Here is a 12,312-nt window from a genome sequence, read left to right as displayed (position 1 = left end):
TGATCTTGGAGGTCTCTTCCAACCTGCTTGATTCTATGATAATGGCTTGAGTTGGAAGAGACCTTTAAAGTTCTTCTTGTCCTATGTGAAAGCCATGTGACATTTTGATGTTTATTTTTCTGGAGAAGTAAGATGCTTCTGGTGGGATGGTTGGGAAAGAGAGTTCTCTCCTTCACACCATGAGATAGCAACCTCTGACACTTGCTCATGGTGAGAAGGACAAATGGTGGTTAGAGAAGTTGGGTAATGTAAAGACCCATGGGACTGGGATACAGCACTGTGTGGACACAGCTCTGCCTTCTGCTCTTTCCCAGAGCCAAAGATATGCATTGCAGAGCTCTTGTTAACCTACAGTGAAGATGATCAGCTTCAGTATGTCCACTGTCACTGCAGAAATGAATACAGAATTAGCTGAAATAACCTTTCCCGACTGCAGAAAGCTGTTTGTTCAGTGTCATTCATCCTTAGTTCACACACCAAACCAGCACATCCACAGTCTGTAGATTTTAGTTTTCCAGTTGTTTGCACTTAGTGCTCTATAAATCAAGCCATGTTACTTTTGAGATTGCTCACCCAACCCCCCAACACATGGCATGTCTGCTTTGGACATAACCATGTCATGATGGGGCCCTGAGAGCCATCTAATGAGGCTCTGTTTTGCACACAAAGTCAAGAGAATCATCATTACTCAACACACTCATGCTACCTGATAGCAGATAAATAGGTCTGCTGGGAAAAGGCATCTGTGGATGAATGGCTAAGAAACTCCAACAGCAACAGTAAAAGGCTTTGGATGCTGATCCTGACATCTATCATCAATTATCTTGGAAACATTTACCACTGCTGTTCCTCCTTGCTCAAAACAAACATACTAACTGATTTTAAAGCAGTGACCACTACTTTTTATTCTATATGCACTGGCAGGATGAGGAGAATCAGCTGGTCTGTACATGTCAAAATGGAAAATTAGTGTTTTCACCTTCGAGTAGAAAGCAAAGAAGGAGCTGTCAAATCATGTGGCTACCACAAAAGCAGAGAAATTCTTCTCTTGTGGCTGAATTTCTTGTCATTTGGATTCAAGCAAGACAGCTTACCTCTCTAACCTCTCATCTTTAGGTCTGTAGATTAAAATGGTGCAGGAGTGTTCTGGGTCTTTTATAACCTAACCTTTGCACAGCTAATATTAAATTGTATGCATTCAAGGAGCTTTTCGAGTGCCAAGCCAAGAGCAAGATTTACAGGAAAATTCAATTAAAGTCACAGAAAGAGAAAGGATAAAAAAAAAAAAAAAAAAAGAGATCACAACTGGAAGGCTTCCAGAGTTTAAAGAGGATCCAAAAGATGAAGTTTGGTAGAAAAGCAAAATACAGGCACTCTAAACATCTCCAGGGAGAACAGGTGAAAATTCAGCATTCAGGAATGAGAGTATTAAGAAAGGAGAGAAAGGGATAAAAGCTGAGTGTTACATAGAGGAGTGAGGCTTATGAAAAAGGAGAGTGATCCTGGGCTTTCTGTAGCTAGAAAACTCTTTCTTTTTTTCTTCTGCTTCCCAGGGTTTTGCAGATGTAGGTTTACCTAAGAAGCTATGGCTACGTGATGGAGCCTGCACAACCACATCATATAAACCAGCAGCCACTGTCCCAGATGTCTACATTTAGCCTATGTCTGGGTCTGAGCTACAGCAGTTGGCCTATCACCCAATGGTCCCCTCCTCAGCCAAGAGGAATAATCAGGAAAAGGAGAGGAGAAGCATGGGTTGAAATGAAAATGTATTTAATGGAACAGCCAAAAAAATACCAATGCAAATATAAAGTATAGAAAGCTATACTCAGCCCAGCCAGTGTGTGTTGGCCACAAAAAAATGAGAAAGCAGTCTCCAGGAGCAGGATGATAAATGAACCCTTTCAGGAACAGAGACCCTTGAGAAGAGGAGCCTCTATCCTCAGCAGATTTCCTTTGTAATAATGAATGTGACATTTGTGTAATGAGGTACACCTGGAGTCAGCTCAACAGCCCTATCTTTTACCCTTTCCATCTTCAGCTCCTTGACTGACTCCAAATTGCTAATGGCCTGCAGCCCATGGCTGATTCTGTCCTAGCAAAAAAGTAAACCCTCATGGAGAGTGCACAGATGACCAGGTTATATGGGAAAAGTATATGGCTCAAAAAAAACAGATGTCCAAGCAAAACATAGAACCCATGGATGGATGTATTAGCAGATTATAAGAACAAATTACCTTCTGTGGGAAAACCAGTTACCCTTGCAGAGGCATCGTGTAATGCAGCCACATGGAGAGTCCCTAGTGCTGGAAAATGAGTTGCAGTGAAGAGACTCCACGAAATTGCTTTATATTGATTACCTTTTCCAAAAGCTGCAGTGAAATGTGGCTACAGCCAAAGTCTTTAAGGAGATCTCATCAGAAGCAGGCAAAGGGAAAAAGGGTTAATAGTTTCATTTACCCTATGATGTATTCCCAGCCAGTGTCAGCCTACAGCCCTGACTAATCCCAAGTGCAGTTACTAATTGCAGTGATCCAAACAGTAGCTGGCAGCCATTTAATTTTCCCTTTCACTTGGTATCATTAACGTTAGTGACATATGGCTGCTTCCCTGCCATGGCTAAATGGCTACTGGAGAAACCTATGGAGATGTACTGGAGATGTAGCTTGAAACACTTGGAATGGGCTGCCCAGGGAGGTGGTGGAGTCACTGTCCCTGGAGCTGTTCAGGGAAAGCCTGGATGAGGCATTTAGTGCCATGGTCTAGATGCTGGCTAGGGCTGGGTGCTAGGTTGGACTGAATGATCTTGGAGGTCTCTTCCAAACTGGTTGATTCTATCATTCTATGACAAATACTTCTTACAATTGTTGCAGTATAAATTATTACTTACCACTTAGCTTTCTTTCCTTTTTATTGGTGCACTTTAAGTTAGGAGAATAGGGCAATTGTTTTTTAACTCAGATTGCATGAGACTTCTGAATTACTTGTGCATCTTCTTGGTTGACTCAAAATATTAGGTCAAGATTTCAGGTGCAGGCTTCAAAATGTCCAGTGTCACTGCCTCCTCTCTGCTTTTACAAGATTTAAGATCCTTTTACTTTGCTCCCCTATATATAGATGTTACTTTCTTTGGTGCTAACGTTACATGACACTTCTTAAATCCAGCACTGCTTTCCTCTACCTCATTTGTTCATGTCTGTCTCAGCTGATTAATTTTTAAATAGTGTATGTATATTTTTATGGTAGCTTCATGCTTACTATGCACTGCAGAATTTTTGTCATGCTGCCTTCAGGTAAGATTTGCAGGATTTAATATCACAGGCATTTCAGATCCTGTTCAAATAGCACAGCAACTGAAGTGACAACATTGCTTTTAAAGCTCAAGAAATTTCTGGACCTTCTGTCATTTGGAAACAAAGCAAGACAAAACAATTCTCAGATCTTAGTGATTTTTCTTGTTAGTAAGACAGCAACTCCCACAGAGGACAGTAAATAATTTTTGGTAACATACAGTGAGCACTGGTGATGAGTATCTAGCCTTTTATTTGTAAATTGAGTTCTTCCTGTTCTAAGTTTTAAAATTAATAACTTAGTAAACTAAAAGAGTGACAGAGCAGCTGACAAAGCATACTCTGGTACTCCCTTTCCTCACCTATCTCTATGCCATAAAGGAAGCTGGCTCGCTAGAACTGACTCCTGCCCCTTGCCTTCTTGAGAGTTACTGGAAACCAGCAGCACTTCATACTGCAGAAGGCAGTTCTGCACGCAGCCCCTGTCAGGTCTGCTCCCTACCCTGAATTGTTCAAGGACAACAATACCAGTAGGACATGCACTTTTCTAGAAGCTGACCTTGTACCCATTTTCCTGGGTGGGCTGAATCCAACCAATTTAATTCTTTTTCCATGCCTTCTCCATGTGACTCCCTTGCTGCATGTCTAGGAATGCCTGCATCTTTCTGTGTTTTACTTTAGCAAATGTAAAGAGCTCCTTTGCTCCATCTGAAACCCATATTCCTCAAACATTGGATTTTATCTCAAACTTAAGGTGAGCAATGACTCTTTGAGATCTGACTTTGGGATCTATCTAGTCCAGGAGCACAAAACATAAAGCCAATGACAATTTATATCCAGTTCTCCACTTTTCTGGAAAGATAATTTGCCTTTGTGTGTATATGTGTGTGTGTAGCTGTTTACATAAGCTGCTTCATTTGGCACCCTTGTGAGGGATGGAGGCTGTCAGTGGAAGAACTGGTAACCCATTTTCTTTCCTCCAGCTAGAGCTAAAAGCAGAGCGAGGCTCTGTGTGAGAACAAAGAGATATTTCAAACTTGTCTCTGTTAGCAGAGTGTGACAGGGCTCCCTGCAGATCACTCTAATAAGGTCCTCAAATGACATAAAATTGCATATAAAATAATGTTGGTGTTAGCATACAACTGCAGTGATGACACCAGCCAGGGATGGCGAGAGAGGTGACATCTGACACTCAGACTCCTCATCGCTTTTCAAGAGGTAAATAAAAAGCTGAGACAAGCCTGGATCATGGTGAGCAGGAATTACAGTAAATTGAAAGAAAAAAAAGGTCACTTGACAAGTCAGAAGTTAAAAAAAAAAAGTGCTGTGTATTGAAGTGGGAAAAGATGGATCAGTAGGGACAGGAGCATACTGTGCTAGAGATGAGGAGCACTGTGGCTGTGCAGGGTTTTGTGGACTACATGAGACCAAGGAAGGGAAGAGACAAGAGGAGCAGCATAAGTGAGCAGGTTTGGCAGAGATGCCAGGGAGGCAAAGAACTGTCAGTGCCTGAGGCAGTAAAACACTTAAGAATGAGGAGCTGGACATTGCTGGGGAAGGGGAGGAAAAATCCAGAGGGAAAGGCAACCACTGAGCGAGAGGTTTCTAGACTGAGGTTAATAATTTTGATCAGGCTACCCATCCTACTGAGGAAGGTCTCTGTCATGCTCGGATTGGGAGGCGAGTGGCCCACCACACGTCCCACCGGGCTGGATGTCACCTTAAAGGGGGACCGGGACATCCTTAGCATCGGAGGAGGGGTAGACGGATGCAAGCACTCCACACCACCTGGTACTGTCAGGCGCAAGGATGGGGAGCGCAGGTGTCAACAGCCAAGTGATGCACGACAGGCTTGCAGGTCAGCACACCCTGGGAGGGCAAGGGCTGCGCCGGGCGCTGCCTGCTGGGGGGTTCACCCCGCCGGTGCCGCTCCTACCACAGATCTTGTGGGGCTGGAGGCATGCAACCGGGAGGCTGCTTGCGGGATCCCGCTTGACGCGCCGGGACTGGATGAGCCTCGGCAGCATGCGCCTGCGCTGCCTGCCCGCCTGCCTTCGCCTCCCTCCTCCTCCTCCCCCTCCTCCCCCTCCCGGCCCCTCCTCCCGGCTTTGGCGGTGCCGGCTGCCGGGAGCGGGGCCGCTGCCGTCTGTGCCAGCCCCGGGGTTATGCCCAGCTGCCAGCGGGGCGCAGGGCCAGGGGCAGTCCGACCTGCCGGCCGCGGCCGGAGAAGGGGGCGGTGATTCCCCCCTTGCCACCCTCAGGAAAGGGTGCGCGGGTGCTCCGCGGCGGAGGATGAGGATGAGGATGTGGCGGGCCGGAGCGAAGCGCGGGTACCCGGGCAGTGCCTGGGTGTGCTGCTGGATTCTGAGCTGGCAGGCAGCCGCCCTGCAGCTGCCTCCCTGCGAAGAGGTGAGATTTTCCTGCTCCTCTGGATATTTCCCCATCCGTAGGGCTGGGAGCGAGGGATGCACCGGCTCGGGTGGAGCGTAGCATCCCGAGAGGGAGGTATTTCTGGTTCTTGCTGTTCCCCCAGGGCTATCCGTGGGAAGATAAAAGGGGTCAGACCCGCAAAGAAGGACCCCTCGCCGCAGTACTGCTGGGGGCTTTGCGGGGCGGCCGAACCCCCCGTATCACGCGTGGAGCAGCCCCTGTAGCTGCCGGTCTCGAAGCCCGCCCTCCCCCCCAGCTTGTTGCTTCTTTCTGCGGTGCATGGAAATAGCACGGAGGAGAAGGATTCGGGTAGCCTCGCAGCTTTTCTCATTACTCCTGTGAAATCAGCGCAAAAGACAGAGAGTTAAGGAGGAGGGTGGTGGAACTGTCCCGACCACCTTGTGTCAGGCCGAGGTGTCCTAGGCTAAGCCGAGCGTGAGGCACGAGAGAGAAACTTTCTGCCTCTTCCTTGCTGTAAAAACCCGAAACGGGAGCAACTCGGTGTCTTCGGAGCAGGGCCCCCTGTGGGGCAGGGGTATCCAGCACTGGGTGGTCCAGAAGGAACCCTGTTAGAGGGGATCAAGGCTGAGCCTCTGCTCCAGCATCTCCATCCTCTTACATGCTGAGGCACCCTCTCTACTACTTCTAAAGAGCAAGCGGGTCTTTTCTGTATTTTAAATCTAGGTGTCGGGATGAGGAAGCTGTGTACCACGTTCCTAAACAAGCCTCGGGGGGCTGGGGCACTGCTCTGTGTACCAACCCTGTAAGGCGGTTGCTAGCATTCAGTCACTTTTCTGCTAGTCCTCCGAGGATGCTCTGGGAACAGAGCTTCTTCACCTCTTTTACTGCAGCTGTGCTGTTTATCAAGAAACAATTTGTATATGCTCAGACTAAACTGGGGATGTGTGACTGCGGGCAGGTCAGACAATCGGGCTGGCTAAGGGTCCTGATCCATGCGTGGAGTCTGTTGCAGTGTGGGACCTTCCCGTCTGGGAGGCGCAGAAGCTCATGTCCCCTCCCTGTGGTGAAAAGGGACATCACTGACCTAGGGAATATTCTCTCTTCTATTTAATCTTTTCGTCTTCCTAGTAGCAGATCCTCAGTGGAAGAGCTCAGCCCTATTCTAGCATAGAAAATGTTGCATCAGGGGGATACCCAAATCAGTGGCTGTTTTGGATGTGTTTCTCCTAGAGGTTGGTCGTCCTCAGAGTGGATGATTTATGTAGTCACCTGCTTTGAATTACCTACCTCCCTTTTCAGCTGGTGCATGGAAGCAGGCACTTCTAGAGCTGATCTCACCCTAAAGTCTTCACTTAAAATAATGAACCTTTGAAGATGGTTAATGGTGACAGTTGAAGCTGAGCAGAGGTACCAAAGGCCTAGAGCTGGTACTTTGAGCATTCTGTATCAGGCTCTTTCCTGGGCCCCACTTCTGTGCCCCTTTGGATCCAGACCTGGGTGCTTTTGCTTTCATTTCCAAAGGATGGAAAATGTTCTTTTAGCTCATCTGAATACTCTTTGAAACAGAGACATGCCTCACTTGCATGGTTAAAAAACTGTATGCTATTTGCGCTGGGATGTGTGTGCAGCTGATGCAATGCTGTGTCCCAGGAAATATAATTACAGATGGTATCTAGATGGAGAGGATTAAAACAAGAACCAGGGTAGCAGATCAGCTGACCTACAAAAGGGAAGAAAAAAAGTTATTAGTTTATGTAAAACATGGCTAAACCCTCATTCTTATGTGTTTCTTGGTCTCAAAACTGCCATTTGCCCAAACTCAGCCTAACTGGAGCGATCTGGATGTATTTACATTAACATCAAAAGAGCTCCTGTTGTGATTGGCTCTAGTTTGGGTAGACTGAGACAGGGATGGAGTCATGCAATGAAAAAGCACAGCCTGTCAGAGGGTATTGCAGTCCTTTGAAGATTTGGTGAAGGTCTTATTGCTTTAAACCCAAAAAGCTTGAGAAGCATGAGGCTTGATGCCCTGTCAGGTGATTCCTTTTGAGTCTATAAGGGTTCTTTCCTTTAGCTGCATTCCCTCTCCCACTTTCTTGACAGCTTGTTTTTCTGTTTTCCTCACTGTTATGAGAAATATGGATATATGCCAGTTTGTGAGATTTCTGCTCTGGTACAGACAGCATTTGGAGCAGTGGGATCTCTGGCTGTGCCTGAGGCTCCATGGTGCTCTGATTACATAGATAGTAAAAATAATAATGTATGGCAATGTCACTTTCCAGAAACCTTTTTGTCATTGGTTCCTTTCATTACAAGCTTTAGTAGTTCAGCACACTAGAGTTACGATAAGTGTGTTTGTATTGCAGACCAATTGCACTAGCATTTTCAATGAACATCCACTGGAGTTTTTGGAGTAAACTGATAGAGCCATAAGTTTCTGGCAAAACAGCATGGATGTGATGCCCATTTAGTCATGAGCTTTCCCTCAGCTCTCCAATGCCAGCAGCTAGTTTGGAGGTGAGTTAGGTACATCTCTAAGAGACAGAGGCAGGCTTGGCTTGGATGGCTGGGGTACCTCTGGGGTGCAGAACCTGGAGACACTCACTGCTGTATCCTGTGCTCCTGGTGGCTTGGTAACTCCAATTAGGACAGTGATAGAAGAATAACTGCTTGGTGAACTCTTTCTACTTATGCCAATGATGAACGGGATACAAATGCAAATGTTTCATGTGTTGCATAAATTATGTCTTCAAGTGGAGTTGACACCCATGGTTTTCACTATTAAATGCATATTCAGCTGCTGATGAAAATTAGGAGATATTCATGCCTGTCTCTCTGCCACTGCAAAGAGTGTCTTTGCTACATCTTAATTTCTAGTGTTTAGTGCTTTTTCTAAACTTTCCAACTGAATGGGTCCTCTTAGGTTTCCCTTTAGAGATTCACCCAAATATGAACAGAATTTTCTTTTAGGATGCTTTAAATGATACTCAGCCTAAGTGGATTTTTTTCTTCATTTTATTAGTCCTTTTTATCTGTTGCTTTTGCAACTGTAAAAAAAAAAAAAAAAAGGACAAACCCCCTCCAAAACCCACAAAAAAACCTCACCAAGTGACTCTTCTCTTACTTCCCATACAGCCAAATTATTTGCAAGGAGAGATGGCGAGTATCTAAGCTGCTGGCAAAAATGTTGTCTTTCACATACCCTGTTAGAGTCTCAGTTACTATGCAAACTGAGACCAAACACATCTGTTTTTGATACAGAAAGTAAATGTGATTCTGTGATATTGGATAGTTTACCTGCTGTTTCAGTAGGCAAATAACCCAAATATAGAGTTGTAAAGTGACTAAGTGAATAGAAAGGCTAAATGCCTTCTATAAGGGAAAGTATTTTTGTACTAATCTGCTGGAATACATCTGGAGAAGATAAAAATGATAGAATAAATAGTATTTTATATATAATTGTCCAAATAATAGTATTTGGATGATCAATTTTTTGTTTGTTTGTTTTGTAAACTCACTTGCAAGACAAAGCCCAGGAAGCCTGAGGAAGAGAGGGGAACTATGAACTTGAAACTAGGTCAAGTACAGTGGATTAAATATGTTGAAATACTGTCAATTTTTTTTGATGAGAAAAGGTTAAAGAAAATAAGATCAGGTTACCTGCCTGGTGAATGTGGGGAAGGCTGTGGATGTAGTCTACTTGGACTTCAGCAAAGCCTTTGACACTGTCTGCCACAAGAAGCTCCTAGCCAAGCTGGCAGCTCATGGTTTGGACAGATTCACTCTGTGCTGGATCAAGAACTGGCTGGATGGCAGAGCTCAGAGAGTGGTGGTGAATGGTGTCACATCCAGTTGGCAGCTGTCACTAGTGGTGTTCCCCAAGGATCAGTGCTGGGCCCAGTCCTGTTCAATATCTTTATTGATGACCTGGACGAGGGGATTGAGTCCAGCATCAGTAAGTTTGCAGATGACACCAAGCTAGGAGCAGGTGTTGATCTGTTGGAAGGTAGGAGAGCCCTGCAGAGGGACCTGGACAGGCTGGATGGGTGGGCAGAGGCCAATGGGATGAGATTTATTAAGGCCAAGTGCAGGGTTCTGCACTTTGGCCACATCAACCCCAAGCAGCGCTATAGGCTGGGGACTGAGTGGCTGGAGAGCAGCCAGGAGGAAAGGGACCTGGGGGTACTGATAGATAGTAGCTGAAGATGAGGCAGCAGTGTGCCCAGGTGGCCAAGAGAGCCAATGGCATCCTGGCCTGGATCAGGAACAGTGTGGCCAGTAGGACAAGAGAGGTTATTCTTCCCCTGTACTCAGCACTGGTCAGACCACACCTTGAGTCCTGTGTCCAGTTCTGGGCTCCTCAATTCAAGAGAGATGTTGAGGTGCTGGAACATGTCCAGAGAAAGGCAACGAAGCTGGTGAGGGGCCTGGAGCACAAATCCTATGAGGAGAGGCTGAGGGAGCTGGGCCTGTTTAGCCTGGAGAAGAGGAGGCTCAGGGGTGATCTTATTACTGTCTACAACTACCTGACAGGGCATTGTAGCCAGGTGGGGGGTGGCCTCTTCTCCCAGGTAACCATCAATAGAACAAGGGGACACAGTCTCAAGTTGTGCCAGGGTAGGTATAGGCTGGATATTAGGAAGAAGTTCTTCATAGAGAGAGTGATTGGCATTGGAATGGGCTGCCCAGGGAGGTGGTGGAGTTGCCATCCCTGGAGGTCTTCAAGAAAAGACCGGATGAGGCACTTAGTGCCATGGCACTTAGTGCCATGGTCTAGTTGACTGGATAGGTCTGTGTGATAGGTTGGACTGGATGATCTTGGAGGTCTCTTCCAACCAAGCTGATTCTATGATTCTATAAGATGTATCTAAGTTAAGTGTGAAATATTTAAGTGTGTTAGTACATTAAATCAGGATTCCATGTGCTAACCTCAGCAGCCTGAGAAGCAAGGTGAAGTTTTGTCTTTGCATGTAAAGAAGGGAGAGGAGATATATGTCATTCTTAAAAGGATGTTATGTAACAAAGCTAGATGAAAATCAGCATACCTGTCACCAAATATATGTGGCAAGAAGAACAGGGATGTCTGCCAGAAGAAATACAAGTATCTGAAACACTCTTCCCTTGTAAATTAGCTCTACCTGCTTGGAAAAAGCATTGGGATCATTGTGGGAGGCTCTGTAGAGACAGCCCATGTGCTGGTGGTGAAATAAATTGGGTGGATGATTAAAAAACCCAAACAGAATAAAGAGTGGGTTTTTATCCTATCATTAATACTTGGAACTGTGAATGTTGTGTTAACTGGTTAATAAGCACACAGTGGTCACAGCAGACAGTGATGCTGTCTAAATAAGAAGAGAATAACAGAGGAAGAGAAAGAAGAACATGCATTAACACATGGGATAGAGAAAATTAATGATACTCAAATCTTTAGGGGAAGATAGAAGTAGAAAGACTTTCTCTGCACTTGAAAAGTTAAACATTACTGCTCTTGAAAGTAACAGGGTTTCTTCTTTTCATGCAATTGTAAACAACCTCTGGGACTCCTGAGTTTTTGGGTTTCATTTAGTCTCTTCTAGCCTTAAAATCCCAGAAGAAATTAGCTCCTTGCTAAACATTTGGGAAGGAATTCTTCAAAGTCAGCTCCCTCGCTGTCCTTATTGGTGGCCTTGTCCTTTTCTTTGAAGCATCTTCACAGACCATTTTGGCAACAAAGCAGGAGCTATCTACATTGGCTGCCTGGGTGATCCAATGTTGTAATTCCCTGATTTCTAACCATACTGAAAGATCTTAAACTCTTAATTTATGAACAGTTCATAGGCAACAGAAGAGGCCATAGAAAAGTTTTTATCATCTCTTGCTATGCAGACTTGCCTCTCTGAAGTGAAAAGAGAGATGTACAGCTTTCATTTGCCACTGTGATGGATGGCCATGAAGATGAGGAAAGAAGAGAAAAAAGCCATGCTATAAAATTGCTGGCAGTAAAGTTGATGGAGTGGAAACAGGTGCACAAAAGGTGAGAAGACAGATGCTGATGCTTGGATACTGCAACAGAAAGCATCAGCACCACAGCACACCGGCAGGCCAAGGTGGGAGGTGGGGGGAAAACACAGAAGAAACAGGTGAGGTGTCAGAATTAGAAACCTGAGAATGAAGACAGATGCTGGTCTAAAAAGTGGATAATGAGCCATGGTCGTACTGATTCAAGAGTAAGAAAATGAGGCGTAGTGGAAACTGCTATAACAGACCATAAACTTGAAAGAGTGGTAGACATTAAGCCAACACGAGATTGCATTTCTGCCAATGTCAAACAGCATTTGGTCATTCTGGATGAATATTTGTCATCTATAAAAAGGCCTATGATTTTATTTGCATTTTTACCCTTTTTTGTTCCTCATAGCTTGTGTAGATTTATAGAGGGAGAGTGAGGAGAGGAACTCCACTGGGACATCCATTTGTGGTATCAGTGAGGACCATCACTGAGCTGGGTGCTGAGCTGGGTGTACACAGTAATTTTTTTGTTGGTGACTATCTCCTGCAGACCACAATTTCGAGTAGGTATTGGCTGGGAAAGCTTTAGCAGTGCTGCTCATTGCTTGGTGCTGACTGATGACCAGAGTCAGAAATGCTGGAA

The 12,312-nt window shown here is 45.3% G+C and overlaps 1 protein-coding gene across 2 annotated transcripts in view; it reads left to right on the top strand.

Annotated features, from left to right (window-relative positions):
* Positions 1-5,392: 5,392 nt before the first annotated feature.
* ELAPOR2 (endosome-lysosome associated apoptosis and autophagy regulator family member 2) overlaps positions 5,393-12,312 on the top strand; it is a 117,695-nt gene continuing 110,775 nt past the window's right edge. Inside the window, exon 1 of one of the 2 annotated variants that reach the window (XM_064142592.1) lies at positions 5,393-5,699. In XM_064142592.1, the coding sequence (XP_063998662.1) occupies positions 5,583-5,699 (117 nt within the window). In that variant the 5' untranslated portion in view covers positions 5,393-5,582. The remainder of the gene's footprint in view (positions 5,700-12,312) is intronic. The other variant, XM_064142593.1, reaches the window with a different exon arrangement.

Source organism: Pogoniulus pusillus, chromosome 4 (assembly GCF_015220805.1).
Source record: "Pogoniulus pusillus isolate bPogPus1 chromosome 4, bPogPus1.pri, whole genome shotgun sequence".
In the NCBI taxonomy this organism is placed as follows: domain Eukaryota; kingdom Metazoa; phylum Chordata; class Aves; order Piciformes; family Lybiidae; genus Pogoniulus; species Pogoniulus pusillus.
The sequence above is the reverse complement of the archived record's forward strand: the minus strand, read 5'-3'. Positions and strand labels throughout refer to the sequence as shown.